This window comes from Salvelinus sp. IW2-2015, linkage group LG5 (assembly GCF_002910315.2).
Source record: "Salvelinus sp. IW2-2015 linkage group LG5, ASM291031v2, whole genome shotgun sequence".
NCBI classification, from domain to species: domain Eukaryota; kingdom Metazoa; phylum Chordata; class Actinopteri; order Salmoniformes; family Salmonidae; genus Salvelinus; species Salvelinus sp. IW2-2015.
In genome coordinates, this window is record NC_036844.1 from 27,359,236 (window position 1) to 27,374,838 (window position 15,603).

The following is a 15,603-nucleotide window of genomic DNA, read 5'->3' on the forward strand; positions in this document are numbered from 1 at the left end:
GATCGGTAGGATGGTCAGTTTTACAAGGGTATGTTTGGCAGCATGAGTGAAGGATGCTTTGTTGCAAAATAGGAAGCCAATTCTAGATTTAACTTTGGATTGAAGAAGTTTGTCTGGAGGAGAGTTTACAGTCTAACCAGACACCTACGTATTTGTAGTTGTCCACATATTCTAAGTCAGAACCGTCCAGAGTAGTGATGTTGGACGGGCGGGCAGGTGCAGGCAGCGATCGGTTGAAGAGCATGCATTTAGTTTTACTTGTATTTAAGAGCAATTGGAGGCCACGGAAGGAGAGTTGTATGGCATTGAAGCTCGTCTGGAGGGTTGTTAACACAGTGTCCAAAGAAGGGCCAGAAGTATACAGAATGGTGTCGTCTGCGTAGAGMTGGATCAGAGACTCACCAGCAGCAAGAGCGACATCATTGATGTATACAGAGAAGAGAGTCGGTCCAAGAATTGAACCCTGTGGCACCCCCATAGAGACTGCCAGCGGCCCGGACAACAGGCCCTCCGATTTGACACACTGAACTCTATCAGAGAAGTAGTTGGTGAACCAGGCGAGGCAATCATTTGAGAAACCAAGGCTATCGAGTCTGCCGATGAGGATGTGGTGATTGACAGAGTCATAAGCCTTGGCCAGGTCAATGAAGACGGCTGCACAGTATTGTTTCTTATCGATGGCGGTTAGGATATCGTTTAGGACCTTGAGCGTGGCTGAGGTGCACCCATGACCAGCTCTGAAACCAGATTGCATAGCGGAGAAGGTATGGTGGGATTCGAAATGGTCGGTAATCTGTTTGTTGACTTGGCTTTCGAAGACCTTAGAAAAGCAGGATAGGATAGATATAGGTCTGTAGCAATTTGGGTCAAGAGTGTCCCCCCCCTTTGAAGAGGGGGATGACCGCAGCTGCTTTCCAATCTCTGGGAAAGATTGGCCACATACATTTTCTCCATTATCTCTGTCCCATCTTCCTGTCATGAAGGAGGGGCCTTCATCCCACCTCTATGACTATCTCCCTTGTAAAACAAAGGCCTTTCATTGCCAAGAAAAGTCACAGTAAGAAGCTGTTGTTCGTGAAAGGGTTGACAGAATGTATTTCTTCATGTGTTCTAATGGAGGTTCAGTTGAAACAAGGCCAAGGCCATTGGGAACCGTTCAGCAAACACTGCAGTATGTGACTTCTGCTGCGATGTTAAGCTTATGCACTGAAGAAGTGTTTGTTGGGTACACAGAATGAACAAACTCTCACTTGTAATGGAGGTGCACGAAGGCACAACATTGTTTAAGAGACGGGTGTGGAATTGACGAAAATGAGAATGGCCTCAGGGAAGAGGACTGATGAAGCGTTCAGGTAAACAGGTGTCCTGGTAGGAGAGATGTTTGTTCTGCAGCATAGTTAAACTGCAGGCCTACAGGTGCTCCCCATCACAGTCTCTCTCTCCTGGTTGGTCATGAGCTGGAAGGCTGTTTCAGATTCAGACTACCCTCCCTGACTGGACAGTCACTTCAACTGCTATTCACAACCAGCCCCTGACTGGACAGTCACTTCAACTGCTATTCACAACCAGCCCCTGCCAACCTCCTGCTCTCTGAGCCATCCACAGGGCTTTAAAACTGTCTTAATACTTTAGGAGAAACTGCTCACTTGTCTCGTATAAAGAGCATGAAAGTTGATATTTCATTAATCATTTGTTCCCTGGCGGGTTGCCAGGTTGGAGTATCTGGCTGGCGTGACCTGATATTTTGTGTGGATAATCCCTGTATCATTTTCTCATTCACCCAAGTGTAATTTGTGATTTATTGTTTGAGCAGACGTATTACACTGTGGACACAATACAATACAATCTCCAGTGACATTCTGGTTAATTTGCCGATTGATATTTTTTAATTGCCTGATATTCTTTAATATGGGGAGATTGCAACTCCTCTGTTGTTAACATTTGCCAGTTGTCAATATTTTCAACAACTTCAGAACTGATAAAAGACTAACATTAAATTATGCTACAGCTTTGAAGATTGCACAATAAAGTATATGCAACCTGACAAACATAATAATGTATATATAGTTATACACTATATTACAAAGGTATGTGAACACCCCTTCAAATTATTGGATTCAGCTATTTCAGCCACACCCGTTGCTGACAGATGTATAAAATAGATCCATGCAATCTCCATAGACAAATATTGGCTGTAGAATGGCCTTACTGAAGAGCTCAGTGGCGTTCAACGTGGAACCATCATAGGGTGCCACCTTTCCAGCAAGTCAGTTTGTCAAATTTCCGCACAGCTAGAGCTGCATTGGTCAACTCTAAGTGCTGTTATTGTAAAATGGGAACATCTAGGAGCAACAATGGCACAGCCGCGAAGTGGTAGGCCACACAAGCTCACTGAACGGGACCGCCGAGTGCTGAAGCTCGTAGTGCAAACTGCCTCTGGAAGCATCATCAGCACAAGTTTTGTTCTTCGGGAGTTTAATGAAATGGGTTACCATGGCTGATCAGCCGCACACAAGCTTACGATCACCATGCGCAATGCCAAGCATTGGCTGGAGTGGTGTAAAGCTCGCCGTCATTGGACTCTGGAGAAGTGGAAATGCGTTCTCTGGAGTGWTGAATRACGCTTCATCATCTAGCAGTTCCGACGGACGAATCTGGGTTTGGCGGATGCCAGGAGAACGCTACTTGCCCCAATGCATAGTGCCAACTGTAAAGTTTGGTGGCCTGGGGCTGTTTTTCGTGGTTCGGGCTAGGCCCCTTAGTGCCAGTGAAGGGAACGCTAGAGCATACAATGACATTCTAGACGATTCTGTGCTTCCAACTTTGTGGCAACAGTTTGGGGAAGGCCCTTTCCTGTTTCAGCATGACAATGCCCCCGTGCACAAAGCGAGGTCRATACAGAAATGGTTTGTTGAGATCGGTGTGGGAGAACTTGACTGGCCTGCACAGAGCCCTGACTTCAGCCCCATCGAACACTTTTGGGATGAACTGGAACACCGACTGCGAGCCAGGCCTAATCGCCAAGCATCAGTGCCCGACCTCACTAATGCCTTTTTGGCTATAAAAGTCCCCGCAGCAATGTTCCAATGTCTAGTGGAAAGCCTTCCCAGAAGAGTGAAGGCTTTTATAGCAGCAAAGGGGGACCAATTCCATGATTTTGGAATGAGATGTTTGACGAGTAGGTGTCCACATACTTTTGGTCATGTAGTGTATATTCTGCATAAATCAACAGTAAGACCACAAGCCCCACAGGTTCACATTGAGTTGACCTCTTCAGCTGCACAAGTCCATTTTTGAAGCCTATATTTATTTTATTTTAACAGATGAGGCAGGTGGGAACAGGCGAAGTGGAATGATTGCTTATATCTGCTTTGATGGACACCCATTCTCTGCTCTCCTATCATTTCATTCTTTAAATTCGCTGAGACATAGAACACAATGCCCGGCGCATGGGCACAATGACTTAGAAAACATGCACATTTCACACAGCAATTGATTTATCCTCTCAAATCTCTTTCTGTGTCGTGATTCAAATCAACATTGGGCCTTACACCTAATAAGAGTATTGTACATCCACATTTGGAATGCCTATTTGCTATGTCTTCTAGCTACTGGTCTAGATGGCCAAATCTAATCTGTTTCTGTTTCAACATTTTGATTGCCTGTGTAATGACATCCATGCTGGCTTTGGAATTTTCCTCAAAACGCTTAAGTGTCAAACAATGCCAGGAAAGTTAAATGAAACCTCATGTGGATATGATGGCTGTGTCACACTGTCAAACATGATGGAGGTAGTCAATACAGACTCCATCACAATGGATGTGGTCAATGGAGGTGGTATTTCCAATCCAATGCCTAGAGCCCCCAGGTAGGCCTCTACCCCACCTACAATCATGGACATTGTGTAGTAGTTGGCATCCCATTCAAGCTGCAGGTCACAGCGAGTGACCCTCACATTTCCATGAGGTGATCAGCCAGCAGGGTTTCCATATCAAGTGCAGCACCACTCTGTCAGGRTGCTGTGTCTGTTCTAAAGTAGCCCCTTCTCTCTCCCATCCACCCATGGCTCCTCGTCCCACTATGAAGTGGTTGTTCCATGTTTCTCCAGACAGATGGCAGGGGACTGCCTAGCCGCCTGCACTGTATCAATACAGGGATTACAGTGTATCATCAGACAAGCTCAGTGGAGCTCTTCTATGGGGCGCCTCCAATCTGCGGTTCTGTGAAACTCATGGAGTCAGTGTAGTAGAGGGATTGGAGAGGTTAGATTGGAGCTGTGTCTTTATCACTAATTCTGCTAACTGAATCGTTTGTTTATATCACAATTGGGTTTTTATGTCCTCACCTTAGCCATATGTCACAGCACACTGTGACAGCATGTACTGAATGTTCAAGGATGGCACTTTGTTCTTTACATGACACACAGTTACAAATGTAGTATCTTAATTTGATCACCCTGTTGCAGGACAACTTTCCTACAATTTGAGGAAATGTAAAACGTGCAGTGTATTTGAGGTTTAAAAGGCTTCTAAAGTTTGTCATTTCCACTTTATAATTGCAGACATGATTTTCCCTTACAAAAAATGTATCAACCGCTACAAAAATGTTGATGAATTATAATCCACATAATTCACATTTCCTGATGCTGCAGGATTGTTTTCCTGCTGTAGGAGACTGGCTCAAGTTAAGATCCTAGACCTGTACGTGTACTGTAGTTCAACCCAGTTGGGCCTGTGTGTAATGTACATATGTGTGTGTTTGTGTGTGTGTTTGTCAGTTCATACACTCTCTAATACACCCTATCATTCCCTTTGCCTCTCTTCTTCTTGTCCCCAGGGGTCACCACAGTTCTAACCATGACAACTCTGAGTATCAGTGCCAGGAACTCCCTGCCTAAGGTGGCCTATGCCACAGCTATGGACTGGTTCATGGCGGTATGCTATGCCTTTGTCTTCTCTGCCCTGATAGAGTTTGCCACAGTCAACTACTTTACCAAGCGCAGTTGGGCGTGGGATGGCAAGAAAGAGGCCCAGGAGATGAGGGTGAGTACTGTAGCTACCGGGCCTGGCTCCATTACGTTGAAACACATAGAAACAGTACACCTACAATATATATATGGAGGTAGTTTTAATACTTCAAACACATAGAAACAGTACACCTACAATATATGGAGGTAGTTTCAATACTTCAAACACATAGAAACAGTACACCTACAATATATGGAGGTAGTTTCAATACTTCAAACACATAGAAACGGTACACCTACAATATATGGAGGTAGTTTCAGTACCTCAAATGTTTAAACAGTATAATGTGGACCCTCACAGATCCCCTAAAAGCCTTGTTCCCTCTTTGTGTGCTTTGCTGGTGTTGTGGAGAAGTACAGTAGCMAATCACAGCTGTCTCCATCTTCATTCATCTGCTAGATGGTGTGTCTGAAATGAAATCCTCAGCTCTCTCTCTCTCCRTCTCCCTCTCTCTAGAGTCAAGTGGCTTTTTGCTTATTCTAGATTATTTGCTCTCTATCTATCCTCCCCTGATAACCTCCTGAAAAATGAGCGTCTTCAGAGCTAATGGCTCAGAGATGCGGCGAGGGAAGCCGTGCAGAGCTCTCATATTGTATTGTAGTGGGAATGAGGAATGATGGTACCTGGGAAACACTGATAGAAAGTCCCATCCCGGCCTCCTGAAGAAGGCAGCCCTGGGTAATCTGTAAAGAGACGCTTTATTTATTCATTAACAGCCCAACAGAGGATCTCTGGGCCTGAACACAACAGAGTGAGCAGCAGGGGGTGGGGAAGGACAACTCCCAGAGCAGGTATCCTGAGCACAGAAAAAACTGTGTATATCACACACATACAAATTAAAACAGTGTATCTCACACACAGAGACACACACAGCACATAAACCCAGTGTACATCCCACACAGAGAGACAGTGCAAGACAGAGGGAGACAGTGAGAGACAGTGATAATTAAGGCATGGGGTTATATGAAGAGCTCATTAAACATTGTGATTTTGACATTCAGGGGCTGTAAAAATGCTTGTAGGCCTTTTAATGCTAGAAAGGTTTGGGGAAGTTTGGATGCAATCAGGGGGGTGTATCATGCGAGCAGATGTGATGATATTAAAAGTAAGTGGAGAACTCCTGGGAAGTTTTGAAAGTGGAATATCTGAGACTCGATTTAGAAGTCTTCTCTTTAGTCTTTTAAGTGTGCTTCTGTCAGCCCAAGTCAACATGTAGAAATATCTCAGGAGTATGAAGGACTCGCAAACATCAGTCAAACACTCCCATTATTCCTTAAGTTATTTGCAAGTTGACTTGTTTGCCGTCTGGATGATTGGCACCATGGCATATTGCTGACATGAAACCTTCCTGTAGTCACTCGAGGACAGATGATTCTGCAAATTAAAATGCAATAAGTGGAGACGTGTTTGTCTTTGATGTTTTGTCTTGTTGGCAGCAGCAGCAGGATGTCTGTCCTGTGTTCTGTGAGTTGTGTTGAGCAGGCGGTTTGTGGTTATGGATACATGAGGGTAGGGGTCACTCGGAGAGCGATAGCATGTCCATCACCYTCCCTCAGCTTCAGGAGAACAGAGGGATAAAACGCTGCACGCTTTATCTTCGTTTAAAGGCTTAGCTTCACAGAGGACGACATGGGTATGAAGTCAGAGTGCAATCAAAAGGTCGTTCCTCAGAGATGGTGGAAGGACGCTTGGCTGAGTGTCCTGTTGGGGATGGCATTCCTAGTCATCAGATGCTGTGGCTGCAGCCTCCTCTCCTGAGAGGGTCAGACCTCATTGAGAGGCTGTCTCAGTTGATGCTGGGAGTGGACAGCCAGAGGAGGGTCGATGTTAGGTAATTTACCTCGGTGGCTGTGGAGCTCTTCTGACTCTCACTGTTGCACTTTTTTGTCAGACGTGTCCTGTTAGGCATGCCAGCCCTGTTATCCTGGGCAGCAGCAGTAGCAGCAACTCTTATACAACCTAATGAGGTTTCTCTCTCCTCTCCTCTCCTCTAGAGGCCCAGGGCGTTACTTAGGGAGTCAGGCACAGACGTGTTGGTCGGTCAGCTTTCTGTCATTATTGACTAATAAGAAATTATCGAATTAGAAACATACACTGAGTATACCAAACAATAAGAACACCTTCCTTAAATTGAGTTGCATTCTTCAGGGCGTGGACTCTACAAGGTGTCGAAAGCGTTCCACATAGATGCTGGCCCATGTTGACTCCAATGCTTACCACAGTTGTGTTCAAGTTGGCTGGATGTCCTTTTGGTGGTGGACCATTCTTGAGACACACGGGAAGCTATTGAGTGTGAAAACCGCATCAGCATTGCAGTTCTTGACTCAAACCGGTGCGCCTGGCACCTACAGTACTACCATACCCCGTTCAAAGGCACTTTAATCTTGTGTCTTGACCATTCACCCTCTGAATGGCACACATACACAATCCATGTCTCAATTGTCTCAAGGCTTAAAAATCCTTCTTTAACTTTTACTTGGTACTCATCCCGGATCCGGAAGCACCCCCCACAGTAAAAAAGCTGACTAGCATAGCCTAGCATAGAGTCACAAGTAAATACAAGCYTCTAAATATCATTAAATCACAAGTCCAAGACACCAGATGAAAGATACAGATCTTGTGAATCCAGCCATCATTTCTGATTTTTAAAATGTTTTACAGGGAAGACACAATATGTAAATCTATTAGCTAACCACGTTAGCAGAAAGACACCACTTTTTCTCCACCATTTTTTTCCTGCATCAGTAGCTATCACTAATTCGACTAAATAAAGATATATATAGCCACTAACCAAGAAACAACTTCATAAGATGACAGTCTGATAACATATTTATGGTAAGGATATTTTTTTTAGAAAAAATGTGCAATTTCAGGTATAAATCACAGTTCTACATTGCAGCTGCAATCTGAAATAGCGTTGGAAGCAGCCGGAATAATTACAGAGACCGACGTCAATTACCAAAATACTCATCCTAAAACATTTCTGAAAAATACACAAGCCTACAGCAATCGAAAGACACAATCTTGTGAATCCAGACAATATTTCAGATTTTCTAAGTGTTTACAGCGAAAACACAATATATCGTTATATTAGCATACCACATGAGCTAACATCACACCAGCATTAAATCAAGGCAAAAGGGCGATAACGTTATCGCCACCAAAATATATAAATTTTTCACTAACCTTCTCAGAATTCTTCAGATGACAGTCCTGTAACATCATATTACACAATGCATATGAGAGTTGTTCGAAAAGTGCATATTTAGCATCACAAATCGTGGTTATGCAATGTAATCTGTCAAAACATGGCATGCATTCGGGCCGGCGCCATCTTGGAAAGGCACCTATGTTTACGATTATTTATCGATTAGATTGACTAAAAAAAATACAGGTTGGACAGCTAATGAAAGATGCATTGGTTATTAATGCAACCGCTGATTAGATTTTTAAAATTTACGTTACTAGACATACATGTGAGTTACAGCCAGACTAGTGCCGCAAAAAATGCTGACAACTGCGTTTACATTTTCCACATAAATACGGAATAAAATCATAAATAACTCTTACTTTTGGACGAGCTTCCATCAGTATCTGGGCAATGTGTCCTTTGTCCAAAAGAATCGTTGCTTTGTTGTAAAACGACCTCCTCAACTTCGGAACTAGCAGCTAACGATAGCTACACCAGCACACACATGCCCAAATCCTCAAACGCAATACTAAGGAAATTCAGAAAAATAGCAATATACTCGCATAACTGATATAAATCGGTTTCAAATAACTTCGTTATGAGTGTTCTAACACCTATATCGAATTAAATCACAGACGGATATATCTTTGATCAATAACGAGAGCTCTTTGAGGCATGCGATTCTGATGTCCTCCCTTGCGTCCTGGCGAGCGTCGAAAAGAAGGGACATCTCACTCCATTCCCTCTTAAAAAACTCTGACAAACACGTAGAGACACCATTCCACTCTCATTGGTTACTGACATCCAGGGGAAGGCGGGGCAGTTCATGTCAAGCCATAGGCACACACAGAGTTTTAAACTGATCCGAGATCAGAGACTATTTTTCAGAGCTTCGCATGTCCTGTCATGAGTTTCGCTGTAGAAAGAGTTCTGGTCACCCACAGACATAATTCAAACGGTTTTAGAAACTAGAGATTGTTTCTATCCAATAGTAATAATAATATGCATATTGTACGAGCAAGAATTGAGTACGAGGCAGTTAATTTGGAAATGTAAAAAAAAAAAAATGCTAACAGCTTCCCTTATTGACAAAAGGTTAACCTGTCTCCTCCCCTTCATCTACACTGATTGAAGTGGATTTGACAAGTGACATCAATATGGGATCATAGATTCACCTGGATTCACCAGTTCAGTCTGTGTCATGGAAAGAGCAGGTGTTCTTAATGTTTTGTACATAAAGGGTTGGATGTACATTACATTTTACATTTTAAGTCACAGCACAGTAGTTGTAAACATAACTATTTTGACACCTACTGCAGGAAACGTGTTACATTTCCCCCTGCATAGATTATACTGCGTTATGTTTTGTTGGAGAAAGTATGAGAGGGGGGAGAAGGTGTGAGAGGGGGAGAAGGTGAGGAAGAGAAGGAAAGAGAGAGCGTGAGAAGGAGGAAGGGAGTGTAGGACATTAGTGCAGAGAGCAGGCATTTACCTTGATTAGGGATTTTAGAGCATGTTTAATTCATGCTGGCTGACAGACAGTCTGTAACACTCTGCAGCAGTACGAGGCTGGGCTGCAGTCAGGTCTACGTAGAGCCCAGCCACCTCTACAGCTGGCAGCATTCCCAGCAAGCCAGGACACCTGCACGAACACACACAAACACACACATACACACTCACAAGACACACACTTTCCCCTAACCATGGCTGTGCACAATCGTAGTGTAGCTCCAAAAATATCAGTGCGCGCACATACACCACACAACACACACACACACACACACACACACACACACACACACACACACACACACACACACACACACACACACACACACACATAGCCCCAAGATGTGCTGACACTCACGGATGGACGGACACATGCGCACACACAGCACAGGATATATACTGTTACTCTTACCCATAAGACATGCCAACATAGAAACACAGAACCAGAGAGAGGCTGTAAGATACTCTGTGATCCTTGTGTAAACTCACTGCAAGACACTTTCAGCCTTGTTCTTAAAAACTCCGATACACAGGCAATATCTCCCAACACTCCCCATTCAGGGCCAAGGAGCGCACACACACACGCACACAAAGGAGCTGATCGTGGACTACAGGAAACGAAGGGGCCGAGCAGGCCCCAACCCACATCGATGGGCTGTAGTGGAGAGGGTCGATAGCTTAAAGTTCCTCAGTGTCCACATCACTAAGGAATAATCATGGTCCACACTCCCCAACACAGTTGTGAAGAGGGCACGACAATTTCTGTTCCCCCTCAGGAGGCCTCAAAAAGTTCAACAGCTGCACCATTGAGAGAATCTTACCTGGCTGCATCACCACTTGGTATGGCCCCTGCTTGGCATCCGACAGCAAGGCGTTACAGAGGGTAGTGTCTACGGCCCAGTACATCACTATGGCTGAGCTCCCTGCCACCCAGGACCTCTATATCAGGCAGTGTCATTGGACACACAGACTCAAGCCATCCAATTCATAGACTGTTCTCTCGGCTACCGCACGGCAAGCGGTACCGATGCACCAAGTCTGGAACCAACAGGACCCTGAACAGCTTTCTACCCCCAAGCCATACGACTAAATAGTTAACCAAATAGCTACCTGGACTATTTTCATTGACCCACTTTGCACTAACTATTTTGACTCATCACATCACTCATCACATATCCTGTTGCCAAGTCACTTTATCCCTACCTATATGTACATACTGTACTTACCTCAATTACCTCGTACCCCTGCACATCGACTCAGTACTGGTACCCCGTGTATATAGCCAAGTTATCATTTACTCGTGTTATAATTGTGTATTTATTCCTTGTGTTATAATTTTTCTATTTTTCTCTCTACATTTTTTGGGAGGGGCCGTAAGTAAGAATTTCACTGTTAGTCTACACCTGTTGTTTACGAAGCATATGACAAATACAATTTGACTTGATTTGACACACASACACGCTAAGCAGTCTTCATGCCCCAAGTTTGCTGAAAGCATTCATATAATCACACAAAGTTGGTCTGCCCTCAATACATTTTTGTGTACTGTTGTGTATAGTGTCATGCTATGTTTTGAATAACATTACTTTCCAAATAAAGCCCTGTGCTATGGTTACCTCTGCCTGTATCTCAGACTACATAACTCAGAATGATATTATGGAGTCCCTCTACACTAGCTGATTGGCAGGTACAGTATGTACTAGCAGGGTGTATGTCAGGTTGGTAGGCTGAGAGCAGACCTGATTCTGGGGATAAATTAGCTTAGGTAGCTGTGGTAAGGGTCATGAGACGCTTGTTAATAGTTATCCCTCACTTATGCTGATCTAAGCTGTGGCAATGATATAAGGAGCCCGGGGTGTTGTTGGATCAGGAGGAATCGATACCCTGTGAAAGCCTCAGGGCGTCCAGGGGGCAGCAGCCGACACTGCTGAGAGACTGCCTGTCCACTGATATTGCCATGAGATTGGGCAGAGCCCCGGCCAAGCCCAGCAGATAGAGCCCCGGCCCAGCCCAGCAGATAGAGCCCCGGCCAGCCAGCAGATAGAGCCCCGGCCCAGCACAGCAGATAGAGCCCCGGCCTAGCTCATCAGATAGAGCCCCGGCCCAGCCCAGCAGATAGAGCCCCGGCCCAGCCCATCAGATAAAACCCCGGCCCAGCCCAGCAGATAGAGCCCCGGCCCAGCTCATCAGATAGAGCCTCGGCCCAGCCCATCAGATAGAGCCCCAGCCCAGCCCAGCCATCATCACAGGTAGACAGACAGCATACTCTATCTCTGTTTAACACCATTACTGCTACTTTATTCTGAAGCCCCTCTGGGTGGAATGTTTCCCTGGTAGATTGTTATTTTGGAATGGATGGTTGTTAAGTTGTTGCTGGTGTCCTTTGTGCATTCTGTAGCCTACTATCCATCCATTCAACTCGTACATCTGAGGTGAAATGCAATCCATTACCCGCTGTGTTAGCCCCCCTGACTGGCCTGCTTATCCAATTGGATCGGCCCGTTCTCCTTGATACTGTGGTTTAAGATAAAAATCAATCATAGTGCCCTGGTTGTTCTCTCCCAATTGCCCTTCTTATACGTTGAGCCACACCTTTATGTGCCAGTCAGGTTGGTGCTAATCATTAGTTGATGCAAGCCTGGCAATACTAATGTAATACAGCAATTGGATTAATCAGCTGTAGGTGCATTTTTGACAATTGAAAAATTATCAGCTGAGGATTCCTTAATTAAGGTATGATTTTGAGACCTAAAACTGTCTCCAACCCATCTGTTTAATATCCCCTTCCCTTCATTCAGTCCCCCTCTCTTAATCTAATCTAATAATCTGGCCTATATTCAGTACCGTCCCAGTCCTATATTCAGTACAGTCCCAGTACTATATTCAGTACAGCCTCAGTCCTGTATTCAGTACAGCCCAGTCTTATATTCAGTGCAGTCCCAGTCCTATATTCAGTACAGTCCCAGTCCTATATTCAGAACAGTCCCAGTCCTATATTTAGTACAGTCCCAGTCCTATATTCAGTACAGCCCAGTCCCAGTCCTGTATTCAGTACAGTCCCAGTAATATATCAGTACCATCCTATATTCAGTAAAAAGCAGTCTAGCCTATATCAGCCCAGTCTTATATTCAGTGCAGCCCAGTACTATATTCAGTACAGTCCCAGTACTATATTCAGTCCCAGTCCTATATTCAGTGCAGTCCCAGTCCTTATTCAGTACAGTCCCAGTCCTATATTCAGTACCAGTCCTATATTCAGTCAGTCCAGTCCTATATTCAGTACAGTCCGTACTATATCAGTACCAGTCCTATATTCAATACAGTCCAGACCTATATTCAGCCCAGTCCTATATTCAGTACAGTCCCAGTACTATATTCAGTCCCAGTCCTATATTCAGTGCAGCCCAGTCCTATATTCAACGTCCCAGTCTATATTCAGTACAGTCCAATCCTATATTCAGTACCAGTCCTATATTCAGTACAGTCCCAGACCTATATCAGCCCATCCTATATTCAGTACAGTCCCAGTACTATATTCAGTCCCAGTCCTATATTCAGTGCAGCCCAGTCCTGTATTCAGTACAGTCCCAGTACTATATTCAGTCCCAGTCCTATTCAGTACAGCCCAGTCCTATTTCAGTACAGCCCAGTCCTATGTTCATACCAGTCCTATATTCAGTACCAAGTCCTATATTCAGTACCAGTCCTGTAATTCAGTACAGTCCCAGTCCTATATTCAGTCAGCCCAGTCCTATGTTCAGTACCAGTCCTATATTCAGTCCAGTCCCAGTCTATATTCAGTACAGTCCCAAGTAATATATTCAGTACCAGTCCTATATTCAGTACAGTCCCAGACCTATATTCAGCCCAGTCCTATATTCAGGCAGCCAGTACTATATTCAGTACAGTCCAGTACTATATCATCCCAGTCCTATATTCGTCCCAGCCAGTACTATATTCAGTCCAGTCCTGTATTCAGTACAGTCCCAGTAATATATTCAGTACCAGTCCTATATTCAGTAACGTCTAAGACCTATATTCAGCCCCAGTTTATATTCAGTGCAGCCCCAGTACTATATTCAGTACAGTCCAGTACTATATTCAGTCCAGTCCTATATTCAGTGCAGTCCAGTCATATTCAGTACAGTCCCAGTCCTAATATTCAGTACAGTCCTATATCAGTCCAGTCCCAGTCCTATATTCAGTACAGTCCAGTACTATATTCAGTACCAGTCCTATATTCAATACAGTCCAGACCTATTTCAGCCCCAGTCCTATATTCAGTACAGTCCCAGTACTATATTCAGTCCCAGTCCTATTGTCAGCCCCAGTCCTATATTCAGTACAGTCCAGTCCTATATTCAGTACAGTCCCATACTATATTCAGTACCAGTCCTATATTCAGTACAGTCCCAGACCTATATTCAGCCCCAGTCCTATATTCAGTACAGTCCAGTACTATATTCAGTCCCAGTCCTATATTCAGTGCAGCCCCAGTCCTGTATTCAGTACAGTCCCAGTACTATATTCAGTCCAGTCCTATATTCAGTACAGCCCCAGTCCTATGTTCAGTACAGCCCAAGTCCTATGTTCAGTACCAGTCCTATATTCAGTACCAGTCCTATATTCAGTACCAGTCCTGTATTCAGTACAGTCCCAGTCCTATATTCAGTCCAGCCCAGTCCTATGTTCAGTACCAGTCCTATATTCAGTCCAGTCCAGTCCTATATTCAGTACAGTCCCAGTACTATATTCAGTACAGCCCCAGTCCTATATTAAGTACAGTCCCAGTATATACTCAGTACCAGTCCTATATTCAGTAAGTCCCAGTCCTATATTCAGTGCAGCCCCAGTCCTATATTCAGTACCAGTCCTGTATTCAGTACAGTCCCAGTCCTATATTCAGTACAGTCCCAGTACTATATTCAGTACCAGTCCTATATTCAGTACAGTTCCAGACCTATATTCAGCCCAGTCCTATATTCAGTACAGTCCCAGTACTATATTCAGTCCCAGTCCTATATTCAGTGCAGCCCCAGTACTATATTCAGTCCCAGTCCTGTATTCAGTACAGTCCGTCCTTATTCAGTAAGTCCAGTACTATATTCAGTACACCGTCCTATATTCAGTACAGTCCCAGACCTATATTCAGCCCGTCCTATATTCAGTGCAGCCCCAGTACTATATTCAGTACAGTCCAGTACTATATTCAGTCCAGTCCTATATTCAGTCCCAGTCCCAGTATATCATATTCAGTACAGTCCAGTCCTGTATTCAGTACAGTCCCAGTCCTTATTCAGTACAGTCCCAGTCCTATATTCAGTACATCCAGTCCTATAGTCAGTCAGCTATATTCAGTCCAGTCCAGTCCTATTTCAGTACAGTCCCAGTACTATATTCAGTACAGTCCTATATTCAATCAGTCCCAGACCTATATTCAGCCCCAGTCCTATATTCAGTACAGTCCATACTATATTCAGTCCCAGTCCTATATTCAGTGCAGCCCCAGTCCTATATTCAGTACAGTCCAGTCCTATATTCAGTACAGTCCCAGTCCTATATTCAGTACCAGTCCTATATTCAGTACAGTCCCAGACCTATATTCAGCCCCAGTCCTATCTTCAGTACAGTACCAGTACTATATTCAGTCCCAGTCCTATATTCAGTGCAGCCCAGTCCTGTATTCAGTACAGTCCAGTACATATTCAGTCCCAGTCCTATATTCAGTACAGTCCCAGACCTATATTCAGTACAGTCCATCCTATATTCAGTCCCAGTCCTATATTCAGTACAGCCCCAGTCCTATGTTCAGTACAAGTCCCAGTCCTATATTCAAGTAACCAGTCCTATATTCAGTACAGTCCTATATTCAGTAAG

At 44.3% G+C, this 15,603-nt stretch overlaps 1 protein-coding gene across 1 annotated transcript in view; it reads left to right on the forward strand.

The window, feature by feature from the left end:
• gabra3 (gamma-aminobutyric acid type A receptor subunit alpha3) overlaps window positions 1–15,603 on the forward strand; it is a 153,429-nt gene that overhangs the window by 130,238 nt on the left and 7,588 nt on the right. Inside the window, exon 9 of the mRNA XM_023987897.2 lies at window positions 4,837–5,042. Within this exon, the coding sequence (XP_023843665.1) occupies window positions 4,837–5,042 (206 nt within the window). The remainder of the gene's footprint in view (window positions 1–4,836; window positions 5,043–15,603) is intronic.